The sequence below is a fragment of the Brassica oleracea genome, chromosome C9 (genome assembly GCF_000695525.1).
Source record: "Brassica oleracea var. oleracea cultivar TO1000 chromosome C9, BOL, whole genome shotgun sequence".
Classification (NCBI taxonomy): domain Eukaryota; kingdom Viridiplantae; phylum Streptophyta; class Magnoliopsida; order Brassicales; family Brassicaceae; genus Brassica; species Brassica oleracea.
Window position 1 is genome coordinate 45,088,025 of NC_027756.1, and position 23,479 is coordinate 45,111,503.

Genomic DNA, 23,479 nt, shown 5'->3' on the forward strand with positions numbered 1-23,479 from the left:
TGTTCCTCGGAATATACCGAGGGACATGTTCCTCGGAATATACCGAGGGACATGTTCCTCGGAATATACCGAGGGACATGTTCCTCGGAATATACCGAGGGACATGTTCCTCGGAATATACCGAGGGACATGTTCCTCGGAATATACCGAGGGACATGTTCCTCGGAATATACCGAGGGACATGTTCCTCGGAATATACCGAGGGACATGTTCCTCGGAATATACCGAGGGACATGTTCCTCGGAATATACCGAGGGACATGTTCCTCGGAATATACCGAGGGACATGTTCCTCGGAATATACCGAGGGACATGTTCCTCGGAATATACCGAGGGACATGTTCCTCGGAATATACCGAGGGACATGTTCCTCGGAATATACCGAGGGACATGTTCCTCGGAATATACCGAGGGACATGTTCCTCGGAATATACCGAGGGACATGTTCCTTGGAATATTCCGAGGAAGATTTCCCTCGGTATATTCCGATCGATCGATGGATATATGTCCAAAAACGCATCGATCGATGAACTTCCGAGGAAATATCCCGACGAAGTTATCCCTCGGTATATTCCGTGGAGATTTCCGACAAACTAGTGATCCTCGGAATTTCTTCAGAAATTTGTTTCCTCGGAATTCCGTCGGAAAATTCCGAGGGATTTCCGAGGAAAGAAGAAATTCCGAGGAATTATTTCCGAAGACTTGTTTCGTCGGTATGTCGTCGGAATAACGTTATTCCGACGAAATTCCGACGATTTTTTCCCTCAGTATCTTTGTTGTTTTTTTGTAGTGTTCATAAGAGAAGAAGATGGTAAACGCCCTGAGTAAGAGGGAACGTTACAGAGCCACACAAAGTCGAAAGATGATGAGATGAGACTGAGAGGATAAGAATTAAGAAACGGTGCAGAGGAGTCCAAATTAGGAAGGAAGAGACATGTTTGCTCTTTACTCAAAACTGGACCACACCAATCTCAATCTCTCTTCTTCTCCACTCATCCTTTTAGTTTTTCCAATATCTTCTTTACAAAAATATCTCATAAAAAGTGACTCCTAGATATTTTGATTTCCTGAAAGACCGTTGGGAGGTTCTTAATACGTTGTACATTTTGTCAGAATCGAAACCTTGAGAGTAGTTCGAAACAATCATGATATTTTTCTTAATGCTAAGCTATTTTGTAATGTAGTATCCTTTCCAAATTTATTGGATATCCGCAAAATAATACTCATACTGTTAGGCTGTTAGCTTTAATTAATTTAATTCATACTAGGAAGTAGATGTAGAACCAAGTGACTGAGTTAAGATGCAATAATCATGTAAATATGATTATTAATACTCTTCTTCCAGTTGAACAAAACTTCTTTAAAAAGTCAACTTCATTGAAAACGAACCATTTATCACTATCCTCCAAACTGACAAAAATCTCTCACAGCCATGTGAGCTTTTTCCCCACGTACGGACACCCAAAGTTCACATGCATGCAATGCTAATAACAACAACAAAAAATATCCCTTATTACGCTCCTTCGAGACCATCCTCACGTTAACCATATCAATATCCTTATAGGGTCTTTATATAAATTAACCCAAAGGCTTCTCTTTCTGCCTCATAACTTCAAGACTCTTGTCTATATAATCTTACAAAAAAAATGAAAATGATAATCCATATTTTCTTCATCCTCTCCTTGGTTTCATCCACCTCTTTTGCCTCCGTTCTAGACTTTTGTGTAGCTGATCCAAAGGGTCCTCAAAACCCATCGGGATACTCTTGCAAGAACCCTGACCAAGTCACCGAGAATGACTTCGCATTCTCCGGTCTCGCCAAAGCCGGAAACACTTCCAACATCATTAAAGCCGCTGTGACTCCAGCCTTTGCACCTGCCTTCGCAGGTCTCAATGGGCTTGACGTCTCATTGGCTCGTCTTGATTTAGCCGGTGGTGGCGTCATCCCTCTTCATACTCATCCTGGTGCATCTGAGGTCCTTGTAGTCATACAAGGAACCATCAGCGCTGGTTTTATCTCCTCTGCTAACAAGGTTTACTTGAAGACTCTCTCGAGAGGAGATTCTATGGTGTTTCCTCAAGGGCTTCTTCATTTTCAGCTTAACTCTGGGAAAGGTCCTGCATTGGCCTTTGTTGCCTTTGGAAGCTCCTCTCCAGGGCTTCAGATTCTGCCCTTTGCTTTGTTTGCAAATGATTTGCCTTCAGAACTTGTTGAAGCCACGACGTTCCTTAGTGATGAAGAGGTTAAGAAGCTCAAGGGTGTGCTTGGAGGAACTAATTAAGCTTTTCTTTAGTTTTTTCCCAAGTTTTTTTTTTGTGTGTTTATGAGTTCTTTTTTTTTCAAGTTCTTCTAGCACTGATGTTTATTCGAATGGTTGTGTGTTCTTTGTGTAGCTACTTGTCTCCATGGTTTGAATTGTAAGAGCATCCGCAATGGTGAGGTTCACCATAAAGTCCTTAGTCTTATAAAACTAATTTTTTTTTTAAATTTTTTTTGTTTGAATAGTTAAGGACCATAATCCAAATGTTATGTCCAATGGCGTGCCTTACTTTTGGAGTCCTTATTAATAAAAAAATATTAATTTTTTTTTATTATTTTAGAAAGTAAAATATAATTTTTTTATTTATAACATGATTAAATATAAAGATACAATATTTATTAATCTTCAACATGATTATAAATAACATGATTAAAAAGGATACAACATAATTATTTTAAACATGATTAAATATAAAGATACAACATGATTATGAATTACCAAATTTGTTCCAAATATTTTCAATTAAATCATTTTTCAATCGTTGATGTAAATGGGTATCGTGAACATCTTCCCGAATGCCGAGCATATTATGGATATTTGTAAGCCTGTCGGTACCCACCCGTGAACTTCTGGTGACGTCTCCTTCTTCAAATTCAGAATCATCGTACCAAATGTATCCATTTCGTTCATTTTCGACTATCATATTGTGTAGTATGATACATGCTCTCATAATCTTCCCTATCTTTTGTTTGTCCAATGAAAGAGCCGGGTTTTTTACAATCGCAAATCGAGCTTGAAATACTCCAAAAGCCCGTTCCACATCTTTTCGGGTTGCTTCTTGAGTTTTAGCAAATAATTATGCCTTAGGACCTTGAGGGTGCATGATAGATTGGATAAAGGTTGACCATTTGGGATATATACCGTCTGTGAGATAGTACGCCAAGTTATACTTGTGTCTGTTGACCACATACTCTACCGTGGGAGCTCGGCCTTGGAAAATGTCATCAAAAACAGGAGACCGATCCAAGACATTAATATCGTTTAAAGTACCTGGAGGACCAAAAAAAGTGTGCCATATCCAAAGATCTTGTGAAGCCACTGCCTCTAAGACAATTGTCGGTTTTCCTGATCCACGTGCGTACTGCCCTTTCCAAGCGGTTGGGCAATTCTTTCCCTCCCAATGCATGCAGTCAATGCTTCCTACCATCCCAGGAAACCCGCGTTTCTCTCCAATATCGAGCAGTCGTTGAAGATCCTCTTGTGTGGGTCTCGTAGATACTCATCTCCGAATAATTGTATTATTCCGTCGGTGAAATGGTGTAAACACGAAAGTGCCGTGCTTTCACCAAGTCGGAGATATTCGTCTACCGCGTCAGCCGCCGAACCGTAAGCAAGTTGACGAATAGCTGCCATACATTTTTGTAGTGGAGAAAGACCAGACCTCCCGGTTGCATCTCTTCTTTGTCTAAAGAATGGAATGTTCTCTGAGAGGCTCACCACAATACGCAAGAATAAATCTTTATTCATGCGGAACCGGTGTCTGAATAAATGTGCCGAGAATGTTGAATGTTCGCTGAAGTAGTCATTCCATAAACGGTCGTGTCCTGCTTCACGGTTTCGTTCTATATAAGCATGTCTCCTTTGCTTATTGGTTTGGGACTCCACTATGTCATTGTATGTATCTTCAACGATTTCGTCAAAAATTTCTTCCAATCTTTCATCGACGTCATCGGATGAAGATGATGACATCTTTAGATATCCCTACTTGAAACCATTAATATTGAACAAAAATATTTCAAAATTTTAGTAACCATATTAACAAAAAATTTGGAAGATTCTATAGCAATTCAATTTTTTTAAAAAAAATTTAATTGTCCCAATTTTTTTAAACAATTTTTGTTACTTTATTAATTTTTAAACAAGATTCTATAGCAATTCCAATTTTTTTAAAAAGAATCACAACATTGTATTCGATTTCTTCCTTTTTCTAAAAACTTTAAATATGGTTATACAGCAACTCTATAGTAATTCATTTTTTTAACAATATTTAATATGGTTTCTTTAAGTTTTTATATATTTTTCTATTTATTCAAGATGCTTTAGAAATATGAGAAATGTAAGTGATATGTTTGTATTCAAGATATGTCAATATGACTTTACAAACCTGGTTACATACTATACGCATTTTTTCATGAATCTTTCAAGTTGACATGGTGACATTCGAAACATGGTTACATGCTCTACGTATATGAGAATTGTATCTTTACACAAGTTTTAAAAGTGATATGACAATTGTATGTTTACACAAGTTTTATAAGTGATATGAGCATGAAAGTGATACGAAATGAAATAAAGCGGCAATATATGTGTTACCTAAACAGAAGTGGAACTTGTGAAATATAGACAAGCAAAAGAAGCAACTTCTTCTTGTAGCAGGGTGTCTTACAATGACGTCGTACCAAAATATTACAAACTCTCCGAGAAACACAAGCACATGAAGCTAAAGGAAAGAAGAGGATACAAGTTTTGAAAGTGGAGCTACATAGCTAAAGACAACCATGACTACTACTTATAATACATAAAGTTAAACAGAAGAATCCGTGACTTGGCTCACATGCGCTAACAACCAAAAGACTTTCAGACCTCCCAATGCACCCGTGACTTGGTTCACATGCCTTCACGGACCCTGACACATTAAATGAGACAACAGTTAGTACGATCAAAACATTTTAAAAGTCCCAAGTTCACAAAACAAGATTAATACCTCAAAACAACACTAATAAATCATAACATTTCAGACATTAGTTTGAGTTTAAAACTAGTCTCCATGTCAGAGAGTGGCTCGGTTTTCGCGAGTAAATGATCAAGGACTTTATGTCTAGATAGTTTTTCTTTCATTTCTAAAACACCCTGCAGCTTCGTCAACTCCTCCTCTCTAATACTCTTCTTCTTCTTCTTACAACCAGCTTTCGCAGCCTTTACCCCGGGAGTTCTACCCTCTGGTTCTCCCTCTTCCCCTTCTTCTCTATCAACCTCCAATGCTGGTTTGCGCTTCTCCTTTCCACCGTCCTTAGCCATATGAGTGGCGCACCATTTCTGGTCATGCCTGAGCTCCCTCCAGCAGTGATCCAGGGTGAACTTGTAGCCGTTATTATTGAAGAAAATGTCTAACGCAGCTTTCATCACATCATCATCATTTTGACCACTTCTCTGCTCCCTCAGGGCCGCATCATAGCATCCAGCAAACTTGGATACTTGCTCGTTAATCCGAGCCCACCTCTGCTTGCAAGGACGAAGCTTCCTCGGTATTGTCCCAACCAGGTGAGGGCTTGCGTTGTAGTAGTCGACAATACGGTTCCAGAAAGCATCAGCTTTCTGCTCATTGCTGACAACAGGGTCCTTACTGGTGTTAAGCCAAGCACCAATAAGGATTTTATCCTCTTTGGGAGACCACTTCCTCCTCTCCTTCACACCAGACTCATCAGGAACTTGGCTACCGAACCAAATAGGTTCGGGTGAATCAAGGTCAATGGGAATTTGACTATTTAGAAGGTTTACATAGCCAGAAGTGTTAGCCATGGTTAGAGGATGGTCTGTCCCATTATTCTACGGACACAGACCCTTAAGTAAGCTATCTAAAGACTAATTAAAGCCTATTAAATCAGAGCAGTTGGGAAGATAGAAAGCAAATAAGTATCATTTAACACCAAATTTAGGCCGACTAAATTCCTATCCAACTAAGTACTAACTAATTAAAGCCAATCAAATCAGAGCAGATAGCAAGTTACAAACCAACTAAGTTCATTTCAAACACAACTAGAGTACTAATTTTTTTAAAAATATCCTACCTTATTACAGAAACTCCCGACGAACGCCACTCTCCTTTGAACCCTTTGCAACAATTCCTGAAAAAAAATTACATAAAACAGTCAAATGTTTTATCGAAATTCAAGAAACTACAATGAAAAAGAGGACAGAAACTAACCACGCAGAATCAATAACACCAAACCTATTAAAACTAATAGACAGACCATTAGCTTAACTCCTGATTTCTCCTTTGATAGCTCATGTACTGTCTTCTCAAGGCTAAGGAGCTTCTGCTCAATCTCATTGCCTTGGACCTTAAGATCCCTAACTTGTCTCTGAAACTCCCTCATCTCCTCCATGACCGCCACATCCCACCATTTCCAAACGTGGCAGTCTCCATCATCAGCATTGTGGCACGTAAAGTACCTTCTGTATGGATCTTTAGGAGTGTAAGAGCATCCGAGAACAGGCTGAGCACCACAGTAGCATGTCGTCGGGATTCCATCATCAGCCTCTGGTTGAGGTGGGTACTGAACCGGCAATGCATTGCAGTAGCTACTATTAGCTTCATCCGCGTATATCTGAGTTTCGGCTTAAAGAAGGGAGGTTATGTCTAGAGAGTCTGATGATGAAGAGGGCTGGCTGTAGCTGTAATCTTGTCCCATTTTCGTTAACCTAAAAGAATTGATGTAAGAACATAGTTAAACAACTATAATCATCATCAAACAAAAAACGAATTCAACGAGTTAGAGAAAGTTAAGAGAAGATTACGACTTAACGAAATCAACGAGTTAGAGAAACGAAAGCAACGAGCAATGAAACAGAGAACATATCGATTGAACGAGCTTACAAAAAAAATTAGAACCGATTGAGAGAAAAATTAGAAACGAGTTAGAGAAACGAAAGAATCGTTTTGAAACCCTAATTTCAATCGTTAAATGAAATCGATTCAAACCCCATAACCCAACCCGATTGAGAGGAATCAAGAAGATAACTAATCTAAATCGAAATATCTACAATTTTAGCCATCGATCTACCTTCGTAAAGCAGACGGAGAGGAATCGCCGAGCTGTCGCTTTTCTCTCGAGAGCTCCTTTTTTTTCCAACGCCGTCGGTCGAGAATGAATTTTCTTTTTTTGACCCAACGCAACACAAACCGACACCGACCCACTAAAACAATGACACGTACACAAGGATCAACTCCTTAAAATCCTTCTCGACGGGCCAATCCTTAGATTAAGTCGGATAATTATTATTATTATATTACAACTAACCTAAGAATTAACGCTAAGGATCACACTTGAGCCTCCGTTGCAGTCGCTAATAAGTAACTAGGTTAAGACCCGTTCCTTGCGCGGAATCAACATTATATATATATATTATTGTATGTATTAAATATTTTTACATATTATGAAATAATTAATATATATTAAATAATTAAAGTTCATTAACTATTAAATATATAATTAAATTGGTGCGAACATATAAATTAATTTTATTAATCCAAAAAATAGTTTTTTTTATATTTGATAGGATATGTAGTTAAATTTAAATGATACTAACATAGATAATATATTTTAGTATATTTTTAATATTAATATCTATTAAATGATGATTTCTACTCATATAGTTTTTTCGATCATTTATATCTTTTATAGAAAAAAATTAAATTACTGATAACAAAATTTTCATTGTGGGATTAATAGTTTTAGTAATTTATAATTTAAAAAAAAAAATAAGTTGTCAATGATCGTTCAAAACTTTATATTAATCTTAATAATTAATTAAATTAGACTTTTTACTTATATAATTTTTGTAATCATTTGCATTTTATCATAACAAAATTTTTAAACCATGGATCATAAAATTTGAATGTGAGACTCTTAACAATTTCAGTAATTTATAGCCGTTTGTAAAAATTCAAAATATAACATATACATAAAAATCTAAATTTTTATTATATGGTTATTGTGGTTGTTTAATTTATTGAATAGTTTAAAATTAAACAAATATGATAGAAGATACACTATTTTTTTTATCAAATCTTTATTATTCAAAATCATTAATTGCCATATATATTTTAGCCACATTAGGCAATTCCGTAAATTTTATTTAAGAAAATAATAAAGTACATTAATGATGAATTTATTGTTAATTTAATAAGAAGCTTATTATATAATTAGATGGACCAACATATTTCTCTAATGATTTTAAGAATCATATTGGTGATGACATGTGGCTATAAAAAGAAGTTGTAATGTTTTTCAAATAATATATAGGGGATAGATCACAGCCATATATGGTAAATCGCAGGAACCTGCAACAATAAACCAAATACAGTATAACCTCAATAAATTAATATTTGATAAATTTATAAGAATTACATTGCAGACATTTAAGATGCCTCTTTTCTTATTCTTTTTTTGGAACACAACTTAATTTCATTTCCTTTTATATTTTTTTGGATACAACAGACTAAAGAAATTAACCTTTTTTTGATAAACAACATAAAGCATAATAACAAAGGAAATTTGTTCAGATAGATGTTCCATATAAAGTGACAACGAATTCGAAACAAATCTTGAATGCGTTGAAGAAACCTTCATGACAACAACTAAAAGTTAGTCACTGATAAGTGTGATGTTGAAATCAAATCCTCACCAACAAGGCCTGATCTAAAAATTTGGGGACCATAAACATGACTTAAAAATCTTTGTAAATTTTTGTATATATATAATTTGGAGATTTAAACCTATATGAAAAATGTCAAAAAAATTTGAGGCTAGAGAAAATGTTTTATGAGCCCTGTTCACCAACGAAAATGACACAAGTGATATGATAGAAGTAGAACATTCTACATTTCAACTTTGAAAATACACATGACGTTTACAGCTAACCACAGTGCCAAGTCTTTTTAGTTTGTTGGTTATTTCCATTGATCTCTTAAATGTACCACAAATAGCAATTAGTTTGATCCGCTAAACCTAAACTAAGCACACATAAATAACACAGATTCAACATTTAAGCGAATCTAAACAATTCACCTCACCTTTACATAGCATCAATAAACACACAAAACCAGTCAGACTAGTTCTTGTTTTCTTTCTTCAGTTTCATTTTGGCATTATCACATTCGGATTACGTTTGTGTGCGCTCAACTTTCCCATTTTCCCAAGCTCTTTCCATTTAGAGCCAGAACCAGACACACTCCACAACTTATCACCAGCCTTTGGTTTCATAAGAGGAACCTTGGTGTTGTTCCCTTTCCCCATTCCATTAGCCATCAACCACCTTGAACCAGACTGCACCTGCTGATTCTGAGTCGTGACTCCCCATGGCTTCTTATCCGTCTCGCTCTTCATACCAGTAAGATGCACCTCTGAGATCTTGTACTGAGGGATTCCTTGCTCCTCCAGCATTGTTTTCTCCTCTTTTACCGCCTCGGCTTCTTCTCCCTCTTCATCGGTTCTCCTCAGCTCGGAAACTGTACTGTAGATTATAGGCTTAGGTGGGACAAACAATCTCTCAACTTGGATAAGAGAAAGCATAGGAGCTCCAACAGGCTCGTAGTTTCTTAACGGATCTCTGAGTTGCACCATTAGTGCTACTGTGAAGTTATTCCCAAGCAAACCACACTTCCTTCCTTTCTTCCCTTTTCGTTTCTCTCCTTTACGGATAAAGTTCAGTGGGTTCGCATGATGAGCAGCCAAGATCTTTGACGTTTTCTCATTGATCTCCTCTTTATCGCCAATGTCACCTGAATCCAACTTCATCCACTCATCAAGAGTCAAGGAGAGACTCATCAACCCATCATCATCATCACCATCTCCGTCATCCTTTATGTTCAGAAGTTGTAAACCAGCCGCTCCTTCTAGACCTTGAAAGGCTGAGATCTCTCCAATGGATTGTGCAGAGATGTCCGAGGGTGCATCCTCGTCTGACATTCCTGATTGTATTCTCAATCCTTCCAAAGAAAGTGCTTCAATCTGGTCCATAGCCAAAGGAGCAAGGTCTTCAAGTGATACATACTCTGACCTTAAGTTGTTGTTGCAAGTGCTTGAACCGAACTTTTTAGGCTTAGCTGCAGTATCACGCTGTGGTGGTACATGATCCCTGCGTTGAGAAAATAAACCAAACATACCCAACTTGTAAGAAAAGCTGTTTCACTTAAAATTGTCAAAGCAAACCTTTCCACTAGGCATGCGGTTTCGGTTTATTCTGTTCATTTCCCGTTTTGGTTTACCCGGTTCGGCCAAAATTTCACCGAAGTGAACCGAAAAGAAAAATAGGTTCGGTTCAGTTTTGGCAATTCTGGTTTTCAATTTTATTTCTGAAAAACCAATTTTTTTTTTTGTTTTCGGTTACAATTCGGTATAATCTACTTAAAAATCGGATATATTTTGGTTAAATTTGGTTATTTTGGTTAACCTCGGTTACTTTCGGCTATTTCGGCTAATTCGGTAATCTTAAGTTTTTTTTTGTTGAAAATCGAAAACCAAACCGGACTGAAAACCGAAATATTTTTCAAAACCCTACAAACTAAACCGAACTCAAAACCGTAGCCTAACCGAAAACCGAATTTTTTTCTGAAAAAACAGAATTAAAACAAATTGGTTTATTCGGTTCGGCCACAATTCCACCGAAGTGAACCGAAAGAAAAAATCGGTTCAGTTCGAACAATTTTGGTTTTCAATTTTATTTATGAAACCCTTTGGTTTTCGGTTAGAATTGGGTATAATCTACTTAAAAATCGGATATTTTTGGTTAAATTCGGTTAAATTCAGTTACTTTCGGCTAGTTTGGTTTTTCAGTTTTCTTTTGAAAATCGAAAACCAAACCAAACCGAAAACTGAATTATTTTTCAAAACCCTACAAACTAAACCGAACTCAAAACCGTAACCAAACCGAAAACCGAATAATTTCAGACAAAACCGCGGGCCTACGGTTTCCACAAATTAAAATAAGTGATGATAAGATTGATTCAAACCTGTGCCCACTATCAACTGCAGGTGAAGTTTCCCACACCACCTCTTCCATAGTCTTCCCTGTTATATCACCCAAAGGCATTACTTTATTAGCTTGCATCGAAAGCTTCTCAATACCAGCAGTAGCTAGTCTCTGAAGAATCTCCATGATACCAGAGCCCATCTCAGCAGGCACCACCACTGGACTCGACACTTGCATGATCAAGCTACCTCCAGCTTTAGAGTTTCTGAACAGTAAAGGGTTCATAGAACGCACAAACCCTCCATTCTTTGTCTGCACAACTGGACCCAAGCCATCTCCTAGAGGAGGCAAATCAAACGCCTCGTTTACTGGAAAATCAGCTGGTGGGAACGCATTGTGAGGTGGAGAGTTCTGGAATGTGGTTTCGTTCATCCCCCACTCACGCATCAGAGACTCCGTTTCCAAGTCTTCCAACATCTTGGCCCTGGGGTTGCTGCTGACTCTTGCTTGAGTTTCTATCTGGTACTCTTCTTCTAAGTCATGAACTAAGGATGCCAGATCAAAATCTGATTCATAGTTCTCATCACCTTCAGTTTGTGGATCAACATCAGATTCAATACCAAAATCAAACAAAGAACTGTCCGCAAGAGTTTCCATTTCAAACTCTCTTAGCAGGCGCTCCCTTGGAGACTCAGGCTCACTCTCGGAAGTTAAACCAAAGGGGCTGTGTTCAATACCTAGCATGTCTAAGAACTCGTTTGCCACGGAATCAGCCACATCTATCGAAGTTGACGCTGCTTCTTCCTTATTTGGTGTGGAGGAGCCTCCATGATCTTCCTCGTCTTCTGACGCCGTTGCTTCCAACATTTCTACACTTTCCAAAGCTGATTCAAGATCTTTCATTATTGTTTCTTTCCCGTCTCTCTCACCGTTCACTACATCTTCATCATCCCTAGAAACAATACTTTCCTCTTCCTTCGGAGAAACATTGCTCTCCTCTTCTGAAAGCAAAGATTCTTTTGCCACAGAATCAGCCACATCTATTGAAGCTGCTTCCTTATTTGGTGTGGAGCGTCCGTGGTTTTCTTGATCTTCCTCCTCTTCTGACGCCGTTGCTTCCAACATTTCTACATTTTTCAAAGCTGATTCAAGATCTTCCATTATTATTTCTTTAACGTCTCTCCCACCGTTCATGTCGTCTTCATCATCACCAGAAACAATACCTTTCTCTTCCTTTGGAGAAACATTGCTCCTCTCTTCTGAAGGCAAATTCTCTCTACTAATTTCAACAACTTCCTCACTTCTAGTAATGGGAACTTCTCCAGCTATCTTCGGTTCCTCTAAAGAAACATCAGTTTCCTTCTTGTGTACTAAAGGATCTTCTGGAGATAAATCTTCAGTACCAACTTTCTCACTTTCAGTAGTAGGATCTTCAGCAGCTTTCTTTATATCCTGGGAAAGAACATCGGTTTCATCCCTGTCCACACAAGGCTCTTCTGGAGGCAAATCTTCAGTACCAACTTTCTCAAAAGTAGAAGGATCTTCTTCAGCTTTCTTTACATCCTCTAAAGGAACATCACTTTCATTCATGTTGGCCACACGCTCCTCCACTTGATGGGCATTTGAATCTTCGTTTGACTCATCAGGTTCAATGTGTTTAATTACAACGTCAGATTCAAACTGGGACTCAGCTGCTGCAGCATCCACCTTCTCCTCATCAAATTTCTTATACAGAGCGTTTACAGAACTGACCAGGTCTGATTGCGCAGCAACGGGAACAACTTCATGAAGATCTTTGATCTCCACCACATTCTTGGACAGAGGACGAGACTCTTTGCCAACAACACCATGATCATAACGCTTAGACACCGACTTGCCACTCCCTAAACTAGACTTTCCACTGATAGCTCTCGTCAACGCTGCGTTACTGCTACCTTGCTTTGCATTTGAAGCACTGCGAGTGTCCCCAACCACAGTGTACCCAAAACTAACGCTCAGAGTAGCACCACTAGCCTTCCCAGTCAACTGAAACGTCGTCGACCACTTCCCCGAGCTCTTCTCGTCCTGCAACTCCTCGAGCGTCAGAGGAAGCAAGCTAGTGAGATCCATCCGATGTTTCCCCAGATCAACATCAGGAGACCCAACCAGAGCGGCGTACAACAAGAAATGCTTAGCTTCGTACTTAGCTGAGTGGTGCTGTCCACTTCTGCTTCCGTAAACCGAGCACGTATGCGTCATCTTGTCCTTAAACTCGGCTCTTCCGTTTAAAACCTTTGCAGGACGAGTAGTTAAGGATTCATCGCGGCGTTTCCAGTGAACGGTGAGGTAAAGATCCTGGAATGTAGGGGGTAAGTTGTCTATGGAATGGATTTGAGCAGAGAAACAGCAGTTGAAGCGGCGGTTGCGGACGTGAGAGAGGGCTCTGAGAGGCCAATTCCAAATGGATTTCTTTTCCTTCTGAGGCTCAGTTAAGTTTGTACGAGCCAAGGGCTTTGTTGAAGTGTTGTTAGGACCAACCACTGGTCTCCTAGGGTTCTTGTTCACATAGAGAGACTCATTTAATGTCTCCACCTCCTTCAGTAATTTACGGCTACTGGAAGACTCCTCACTGTTAGCTTTACTCATTGGTGTACTTTGAAAACACTGAGAATCCAGAGGTTGAAGTATACAGCTGCAGAGAAGCAGAAGAGATGTGTTAATCGTTGAGGACACAGATACGTGATGAGCTAGCTTATGCCATCATAACATGAGCTTGCATTAATATCAACCTCATCAATTTATCTAAACTGATGAAAAAAAATAAAGTTTCTGTTTTATGAGATTTATCTATGTTCTTGCTTTCACCAAACTACACTACACGTCAAAATCTCAAAGCAGTATCAGTTATTAAACAGGAGGCGTCGTCTATCATCAGCTCTAGACAAACAATAATAAGTGTAGCTTTTGACTCAACGACTTGTACACAAATCATTTTCGACAAGGGATAGAAAGAGACGTGAGCTTTGGGACAGCCTAGAAGAGGTCCAATGACTTAAAACGAATATTCACCACAAGCTCTACAGATTTAGCCATGATTAAGTTAATATTGCGATTAATTAAGATAGATCCGATTCCGACAATCGACCGGTGGCAATAAAATAGTCTAACGAAGCAACCAAATATCACTGAGTTCACGCGAGGAATCAAAATCCTAGGAAATCGAAGAAGATGGGACGGTTGAAGAAGTAGGACTAACCGGCGTGGCTGGGCAATCACGGAGAAGTTGTCTCTTTGGACGCTTGTAAGAGGATAAAATGGTGGAGACGAAGAACACAAGGAAGAATCTCCTCTCCGACGTTTTTTATTTCCTGTCTTTTTCCATTTAATTGATTTTATTCGACTACTTTATACTATTTCCTATAATCCCTTAGAAAGACTATTTTAGTGAAAAGTTACCCTCGTGTTCATTAATTTTATACTTTTTGACCAAATTTATAAGAATTTAATCTAGGGGTGGGCATTCGGGTACCCATTCGGATTTGGTTCGGATCTATTCGGGTTTCGAGTTTTCGAGGTCAAAGATTTCAGCTCCATTCGGATATTTCTAAGTGTTGGTTCGGGTTCAGTTCGGATCTTTGCGGGTTCGGTTCGAGTTCGGATAACCCATTAAAATTGTTTTTTTAATTTTAAAATTCATTATATACTTTAATTTTCTCAAAATCTATAAACAAAATATTACATTACATAAAAAATTTGAATAACATAAGTCAAAATACTTAAACTTAACATATAATTTGATTTGGTTTGAATATTTGGATAGATAATCAATAGATATTTCAAATATTTTTGGTGTTTTGAGTATATTTTAGCTATTTTAAATATTTATTTTTGACTATTTGTATATATTTTCAAGTATTTTGGATAATTTAAAAATATCTTATATATTTTGGATGTTTTAAATGATAATATATCTAAAATATTTTTATATAAGGGGGTATAGAAATCAATTTCGGATATATTCGGGTACCCGGAATACTTCGGTTCGGGTCAGGTTCGGTTCCGATTCTTTAGATACCAAAATTTTGAATCCGTTCAGATATTTAATCAATTTTGGTTCGGGTTCGGTACTACTTTTTCGGGTCGGATTCAGTTCGGTTCTTCGGATTTGGATTTTTTGTCCAGCCCTAATTTAATCTCAGATCTAATGTATTAGAGAATGTTATTAATTTTAATTAATTTGAAAATCTATATAACATTCACAAATCTAGGAAGAAATCTCATTTTAATTATAACATGTGAATTTTAATTAATGTATAAATCTAGAGATATTTTAATTAAGTGTATGAGAGACTAAATGGTTAAAAATGTAATTTCAAAGAAAAATTATTAGTATATTTTCAAAAAATTGTGTGAACAAGAGCTACTTTCCAAGGAAATTCAAAACTAAATCGAAAATTAATAAAAAGATGAGGGGCTAAAATGTAAAAAGGAGATGAAAGGAACAAAACTTCACTTAAAACCCTAACCCTTCTTCATACGTCCTCTTTCTCCTCCCTTTACAAAGAAGCTGCCGTCACATTCCTTCTTCTTCCTCCTCCGCAAACTCGACAACGATGGTGAAACGGAAGCAACTCTCCGAGGCACAACAATCACCTCCCGTCGAAGAAAACTGCAAATCCCTGATAAAGAAGCTCGCCTCCTGCAAGCAAACCATCCGCGACCGCTCCCTGCGAACCCTCCTCCGCACATGGCTCCCCGAGCAAGCCTCAGTCCCCGACGAGGACATGAAGAAGCTGTGGCAAGGCATCTTCTACTGCATGTGGCACGCGGACAAGTCCCTCTACCAGTCCGAGCTCATCGACCGCCTCGCCGCCGCTCTGCACTCCCTCCCTCTCCCTCTTTCGGTCCACTACTTCACCGTCTTCCTGTTCACCATGCGCCGCGAGTGGTCCCGCATCGATAGGCTGAGGTTGGACAAGTTCTACCTCTTGATCCGCAGGTTCTTGCACGCGCTGTTGGCTCTCATGGACGGGAGCTCGTGGGATTTGGAGCTGACGAGAAGGTTGATGGGTGTTTTGTTCGATGGGACGTTTCTCGCTGGGGATAAGTTTCAGGGGAACGGGGTTAACTATCATGTGGCGTCTGTTTTCGTTGAGGAGGTTAGGGAGTTTCTTCCGTTGAGGAAGGAGGTTTTGGAGCTTGTGTTTGGGCCTTTTGTGATGGTTTTGGGGATTGTTAGTGATAAGGTTTTGGTTGGGAAGATTAAGAGTAATTTGTTTGATGAGTTGCTTAAGATGGGGAGGAGGCTGTTGGATGTTAAGAAGGGTGGGGATGAGGGAGTGGCTGAGGATGATGATGTGGTTGTTTTGGGATCTATTGCTTTGTCTATGGAGTTTGGGAAGAGGTTTTATGAGATGGGTTCTTCTCCTGATTGCCATCAGGGGAATAGGAAAGTGATTTTTGCTCTTCATAAAGAGTTCTTGCAGTTGGAGAAGGATATGTTGAGTTCTGGTGTTGAGGTTTCTATCACTGAAGCTTCTCGGGACGAGGAAGTGCCTGAGCTGGTTCCTATGACTGTTGAGACAGAAGCAGGAGTGCCTGAGACTAATAAGATTGTTGCAAATGGGTCTTCTTCGAAGAAGAAGAAGAGTAGTTTGAAGAAATGTTCAAAGTCTAAAAAGGACAGCGACAAGAAGGATGCTGATGTCGTTGTCAATCATGGTGAGAAAGATGAGTCCGTTGACGAGACTATGATATCGGATCTCAGAGAGGAGTTTGAGAAGATTGCATCCGAGATGGGGCCAGTGAGAGATGAGGTTGCGAGTGTCTGTGAAGAAGCAGAACCTGTTCCAGTAGCCCAAAAGAACAAGAAGAGGAAAAGAGAGAACAAAGGTGTTGTAGAGCAAGGTGCTACTGTTAACAGAGATGCAGCAGAGACGAGCGTACCTGGCCCGAGCAGTGAGAAGAGCTCAAAGAGAGTAAGATTCGCAATGAAGAACAATTTGGTGTGGAAGCCTCATTGCCCTCTACCTCCACAAGACCTGAGGTTGCCTCCGTCTGCTACACCGAGAGGAAGTGCTCTGAAGAAAGGAATCCCAGCTGGTCCAGTGAGGGAGTCTCCGAGTAGGAAGACGAAGAAGAAAGTGAAACCCAACAAACGTAAAGGAGTGAAGACGATCAAGAAGTAATTGTCTCCATGAAAAATGAAGTGTTGAGTTACTTATTGCGTTGCTTTCTTTTCTTTCAATTTTGTTTTAGTTCCAACTATTTAATACAATTTCGAGATTTTGTTTGCTGATTTGGGTATTAAGAGAAACATCTTTGCCATCAAAAAGGAAGATTTTCAGCTTACACAAAAACTGCCTTCACTAACATAACAGTGAAGATATTTGTATGCATATCTAGTTTGGCATAGGTATATAAACTCAACTATGTATTAGGAATGTGCTTGAAGGAGCAAAGAAACGTAGATGAGATGGTTCCAAACATCAGGAACTCCAGGCAGACACCAATGGCTGCAATCCTGTTTCCTTGACGACACTTTTTTACCATCCAAATTGATCTTACCGTATATTGAAGGATGTCCATCTTTGCGGAAATTAGTCAGCTTTGTGACGTTCAGGAGAATCACAGGAACTTGCATCTCCTTGATGGCTTCCTCTACTATCTTCATTTTCAAAGGATAGGAATCGAGGATTGAACCTTTCTTTACTGGTTCCTTCTCTCCGTTGCATGACCCTCCCGAGTCCCACTCGCCTCCCCTATACAAAACCAAACCAAATTACAAACTTATGGTTTCGTTTGGTTTCAGTTTTTGCAAAAACAAACTAAAAACTCGAACTGAAGACCAAACAGTAAACTAGATTGCCTCTCCCTAATCGAGTGATAAAAGTGACATGAACAGGTGAAACTCGTTTTCAGTTGAAATAAAAGAATGTGGCTTACCGAAAATGTGCAGAGGAGTATCCACGGTAAAAAACGAGCTGCTTTTGGGTATTCACATTTTGATCGATCCATTTTGCCCAAGTCTTCAACGCTCTTCTGTATGCTTCAGTCGCATCAAACTTCGGGTAGATGAAGTCACCTTCTTTATAGTAGTTTTTCCTGCACTAGTTTTATTTACCAAGTCATTCACCATTACTAGTACCTCTTCCTTCTCTAGATAAATATGTCACGAAACAAAACTACAGCAGTACAATGGGATGCACCAGCAACATCAAGCTTTAAGATGATCAACTCAGAAGATCTTGCTACGTTTAACTAATACTACAGGTTCAGACAAATTCAACCAACATTTGGAAACAATGGTTTGGGGAATTGGGTATCTGATTAAGAAACAAAACTCAATATATGCGAAGAAGAGTGATTAAGCAGAAAGGGAAAGAAGCATACCCTCTGGCCGTCTTTCCATGAACCCACCAATGTCCAGTGTTGAAGACAAGAATGTTGGCTCGTTTCCATCGAGCATTTGACTTGTCAATGCGATCAATCGAAAGGGTAGGATTAGTATTTCCTTGAGCATTAGCTCTGACTCCTTCCCTCACAAGAAAATGTGACCTCACAAACTCTACCGTGCAGTTGTAATCCTGTCACACATTGTCCAACATCTTAACCCTTGACTTTACTAAGACATAAAGATACAGATGGATACTTTTCTCAAGAAACAAAAGGCACCTATGGATAGAAGAGTGTACTTACTTCGAACTTGAATACAAAGTAGCCTCTTCCCTTGGTAATATTGTGGCCATGAACCTCGTACATCCTACTCTTATCAGATAAACCCTCTCGGAGAACGCAAAGCATAGACTCAAACTGGTTACGGTTCATCGAGTCTCCAACCAACATCAAACTTTTACCTCGTAGCTTCTCTAAGAAATCTGTAGCATTAAACCTACGTTTGGAAACTCCATTAAGAAGGCGATAAATATTCAATGCACAACAAGATACAACATAGAATGACAATTTCTGCTAATCCTATCATCTATACAAGATACAAGCAATGGTTGCTCATGAAACCATATATAGAAACTTTTATGTACAGCGACAATTTGAATTACATGTGTTACTGACTTACTGATTCATTTATCTATGCATCCACCACACTTATAATATTAACCTTAACTTCACAATCAACTAATAAGACAATGTGACTCATGATCACAGCCAATCAATCCCAAAGGTATATGACTTGGAAAGTGAAATGCTGATCAAATGATTGACAATAACTTGAATCAGGCGTGACAATGGAGGAGGAGATAAAACTGGAGAAGCATCATACCGTGGAAGGTCGCAACCGTCAGGCTTCCATCTCCAATTGAGATAGTCGGAATCGCGCCTCCCGTTCCGCTGGCAATCAAAAGCGTCGTCAACATAAGGACACGATCCAGGCTGATAGAGTGGATACTCATCACCATCCTTAACCCACGATCCCTTGTACAAATCGCAGCCTCTCAACTTCTCCACCACCGCCTTCTCCTCCGCAGATTCGGCATTGTTATCCTCAACTGACTCTTCCTTGCGCGAGCCTCCTTCATCTTCCAATTCGGTTTTCTCCGTGAGATCAACACTGCGCGAATCGTCCACAGCTTTCAGCTTAGTATTTACCGCGACGTCACCATCGCCGCGGGAATCGGCTTCTTCCTCCTTTGGATTAGTATCGAGGGTGAGGTCAGCGTCGGCATCGTGAGGTTTTCCGTTGAGATCTTTGGAAGAGAGTGGCTCGATCGGAGGGCGTGGATCGGGGAGAGGGATGTCGGCGTGGTAAGGAGTGAGAGAAGGTTCGAGAGCGCGTCTGGTGAATAGGAAGACGCTGCATAGGAAGAACACTATGAAGAGTGACGTTAATAGAGTGTAGGAGACGATGGTGCGAGGGAACGAAGAAGAAGAAGAAGTCGACATTGTGCTGCCACCATTGAAGCTACGCAGAACTCATTAGATCAATAATTATTTCTACTTTTATCATATAATAATGGGATCCATAACAGTTCTATGTTTACTCTCTGGTTTAATTATCCTAATCATGTCTTATAAATGGTTAAAAGCACAAATATATTTCTGCTATTTTTGTTTTCATCTCTCATTTTCTAAATTTTTGTTTTCTTCTTCCATTTCCTCATATGTCAAAAGAATATCAATAAAGGTCATCATGATATATGTTTGATTCTAGTTGTTGGCTTAGAATTAGAAAATACGAAGAGTTATACATATACCATGTTAAGCTTACTAATAAGATGAAGAAATCGAGGATTAGGTAGATGGTTCACCTTAGGTCTGGGCCTTTTTTATCCGACCCGGAGTACCTATCTCAGTTCGAACCAGAAAAACTGAAACCAAATCCGAACTGTTATACAAAAATATTCAAACGGGACTTATGAGCTTAGTACTTTAGAGTTTGGTTATGATCCGAACCGAACGGAAATCCAAACTAAGATCCAAATATATCCGAAATTAGTTAAATATGTTAATATTTTATATATATATATATATATTTAAAGTGGTTTAGATATTTAAGGGTATTCAAAATATTTTGTAGTTTGTTTTATTTGTTATTTTGAATATCATTTTGGTTAATTTAGATAGTTTAACTAATTTTAATTAGATTTGTGAATAATTATTAATTTCTATATTTTGAACTTTTTTGTCAATTTTTTATGTTCAAAAAAAAATATTTTTGAACGATTTCAAACATTGGTTACAATCCGATTTGAACCAAACCCGAAAGAAACCAATCCGAATCTAATCCGATAATTAGTAAAACACGAACGAAACTTGTAAGTATAACACCGAATATCCGAAGCACTGTCGAGGTGTAGTAGTCACTCGTCTTGGATGATACTTTACTATTTTTGTTACATATAGGCAGCATATGCTATTTTAGCAGAAGCACTGTTGATACTTCAGCCTGTTCAGCTTCGTATCCTATCGCTGCAATGTTGCTCAACTGATGTTGATAAGACCATATCCAACCCACTTTTATTTTCATTTTTATATTTTACTCTAAAATTGATAATCTCTATTATAGAGGTTAATTTGCTCCAATATATGACTCTGTAAAAGAAATTTCTATTTTAGATGAAAATATAGAGGTATACATTGGAGATGCGTATATTTTATAAGCTTTGATGATCTTATGATTATAGGCTCTTTATTCTGCTCTAGTTTTTATGACTGCCCATATCATTATTGTAATCTTCTAGGCTACTAAGCTTTATACATCAGAGGAAACCGGGTTCTTCAAATAGTTTTAGTTTGATTTTAATTTGTGAGTTGGGTCGCTATAAATTTTTGGGCTATGTTGATAAATTTTCTGGTGTATGATCTTTAATCAATCGTCTTTGGTGCGCTTTTTATTTTATGTAATAGAAATCAAAATATCTAACCGTAAATTTTGACAACTACTAGTACATACTGTAATAATAAAAATAAATGTAGAGAAATCTATATATAATAGTAAATCTGATTTTGTTCTCCTATGATATCATCTTTTTTATAAATAAAAAATCTGATCCAATGATCAGAATTCTCTTTATTTTATAATCTAATGGACATAAAACACTTTTGATGATGCCATCTAAAAATTATATTTGAGAATTTTTCATTGAACATTTATCTTTTAAACAACACAACCTTTAAAAGACATAATTTTTCATTATCTAAACAATACATCCTTTGACAAACATACATTTTCATAATTTAAAATACTTTTTAAAAAAATTGAATAGCTACAATCCGACTCCTAAAATTATTTTGGTTTGAATGCCTTATGTATTATCGTAACTCTCTCCAAATAATTTCCATCTCAAACAACACATATCTTCAAGAGTAGCCCTCGATGTACCTTTTCACAATCAACATATTGAACTTTTTACAGCAGAAATATTTTTACAAAATAGTTTACAAAAAAAAAATATTTTTACAAAATATACTTGATTCCTTTAGTATTCATTTTCTATCTTTTAGTATTCATCTTCTATCTCATTTTCTATTTTTTCGTCTCTGTTAAGGTATGTCATTTGGTATTCATTTGGTATCTTCTTGTAAACTTAACTATTGATGCTTAACTATAGATTGTATAATGGTTGCACAAAATGTACAAATAGGAAACATAATTTAAATTATGAAAATGCGCACATAAATAGCATTTCTTCTTCTCCTTCCATCGAAATCGAAATATATGCAGAGCCGTAAATTTTATCTAACCATCGTTAGTGTTTCACGAGTTTGCACATGACAAAATTTGTATTAGCATAAAACATAAACAAACATTTTGGGTTTGACAGAAGTCATCTAAAGATACTATAATAATACTAGCGATTAGGATTACATATTAGACAAACGAGATGACTTAAGTGTCCAACCAAAATATAAAGTAGGATAATAACTATCGCAAGTGACTTTGCTTTTGTTTTCGCCAGAACGTTAGAATCCAATAAAATAAGAAGTCCTAAAATTAATATATTTTTTTAATATGCAAGTCTCAAATAAAATAAGATTGCAAATCTGTTTTTATTATCTAATGGTTCTTAAATTATTTTGGTTTAAAATTATTTGAAAACTCAGTTACTTACATAATTGATGAGTACATAATTGATGAAGATGGCCATTGAACCGTTGCATTGGTTTGCGGAAGAGATGCCTGTTAACTCATGATCTGAATGGATGCTTTGTGACATTAAAAGAACTGTCGTCTTTCATTTTAAGATCTCAAAAAATTAATGCACATTTGTTGTAGATATATATACTTAAAATATTTAGGTGATTTGATATTTATTTGAAAAACTAATCCAACATGCATATATGTGTCGTTTTGGATTAAGATGTATATGTGGCTATATAAATATAAATATATAATATTATAAAATAACTAAATTAACCAAAATTAAATTACATGATATTTGTAATAAATTTTAATATTTCTAAATATATATAAAATATATATAAAATGAATCTAAAGATAACTCTTTAGAAAATTATGCAAATTTAGGATAAAAAGTTATTAAGATGAAAAACTACATACTTATACATTTTGACCGTTTATTTTAAACAAATGCAACTTTTAAGATGAAAAGATGCAATGTTAGAGTGAAAGTTACATTTTAGACATTTTGACAAATAAAAATAAATTAATGCAAATTTTATGATGAAACAATGCATTATTAAGATGAAAAGATACATATTTCTACATTCCGACAACTAAAAAAAAACAATACAATTCTTAAAATGAAAATACACAATGTTAAAATGAAAAGTTGCATCCTTAGACATTAATTAGGATTCTTATTAATGAGTTGTGTATTAAAAAAATATATGAAAAGTTGCATATTTTTCTAACATGCGACTATTAGAAACTTTTTTAAATGTAGTTATAATATCTAAATAAGTATATTTATACAATTATTAGTTTTAAGAGTTGTGTCTTTTTTATAAGAGTTATGTCTTTTCATTAAAAAAATTGAGATTAATTTTGTTTTCCCAACATGCAACTAT

The 23,479-nt window shown here is 37.3% G+C and overlaps 5 protein-coding genes and 1 pseudogene across 5 annotated transcripts; 2 read left to right on the forward strand and 4 right to left on the reverse strand.

Annotated features, from left to right (window-relative positions):
• The first annotated feature begins 1,584 nt into the window (after positions 1-1,584).
• Positions 1,585-2,487, forward strand: LOC106313696 (germin-like protein 1). Its single transcript, XM_013751590.1, has one exon. The coding sequence runs from the start codon at positions 1,646-1,648 to the stop codon at positions 2,279-2,281; it is 636 nt and encodes a 211-aa protein (XP_013607044.1). The 5' UTR covers positions 1,585-1,645; the 3' UTR covers positions 2,282-2,487.
• Positions 2,488-5,044: 2,557 nt separating this feature from the next.
• LOC106315142 (glutathione S-transferase T3-like) lies at positions 5,045-5,839 on the reverse strand. The gene has a single exon (XM_013752904.1). The coding sequence runs from the start codon at positions 5,837-5,839 to the stop codon at positions 5,045-5,047; it is 795 nt and encodes a 264-aa protein (XP_013608358.1).
• A 273-nt stretch (positions 5,840-6,112) lies between these two features.
• Positions 6,113-6,732, reverse strand: LOC106315143 (annotated as a pseudogene).
• Positions 6,733-8,952: 2,220 nt separating this feature from the next.
• On the reverse strand, positions 8,953-14,355 carry LOC106318221. The gene is made up of 3 exons (XM_013756105.1): positions 14,250-14,355; positions 11,055-13,685; positions 8,953-10,180 (listed from the first exon to the last, which is right to left on the reverse strand). The coding sequence occupies exons 2-3, from the start codon at positions 13,637-13,639 to the stop codon at positions 9,181-9,183; spliced, it is 3,585 nt and encodes a 1,194-aa protein (XP_013611559.1). The 5' UTR covers positions 13,640-13,685; positions 14,250-14,355; the 3' UTR covers positions 8,953-9,180.
• Positions 14,356-15,513: 1,158 nt separating this feature from the next.
• On the forward strand, positions 15,514-17,291 carry LOC106318456 (ribosomal RNA processing protein 1 homolog). Its single transcript, XM_013756447.1, has one exon. It carries the CDS (start codon positions 15,607-15,609, stop codon positions 17,179-17,181), a length of 1,575 nt encoding a protein of 524 aa, XP_013611901.1. The 5' UTR covers positions 15,514-15,606; the 3' UTR covers positions 17,182-17,291.
• LOC106318457 (protein trichome birefringence-like 5) lies at positions 17,292-19,891 on the reverse strand. Its single transcript, XM_013756448.1, has 5 exons — positions 19,272-19,891; positions 18,692-18,884; positions 18,386-18,579; positions 17,939-18,097; positions 17,292-17,754 (listed from the first exon to the last, which is right to left on the reverse strand). Exons 1-5 carry the CDS (start codon positions 19,889-19,891, stop codon positions 17,430-17,432), a joined length of 1,491 nt encoding a protein of 496 aa, XP_013611902.1. The 3' UTR covers positions 17,292-17,429.
• Positions 19,892-23,479: the final 3,588 nt, after the last annotated feature.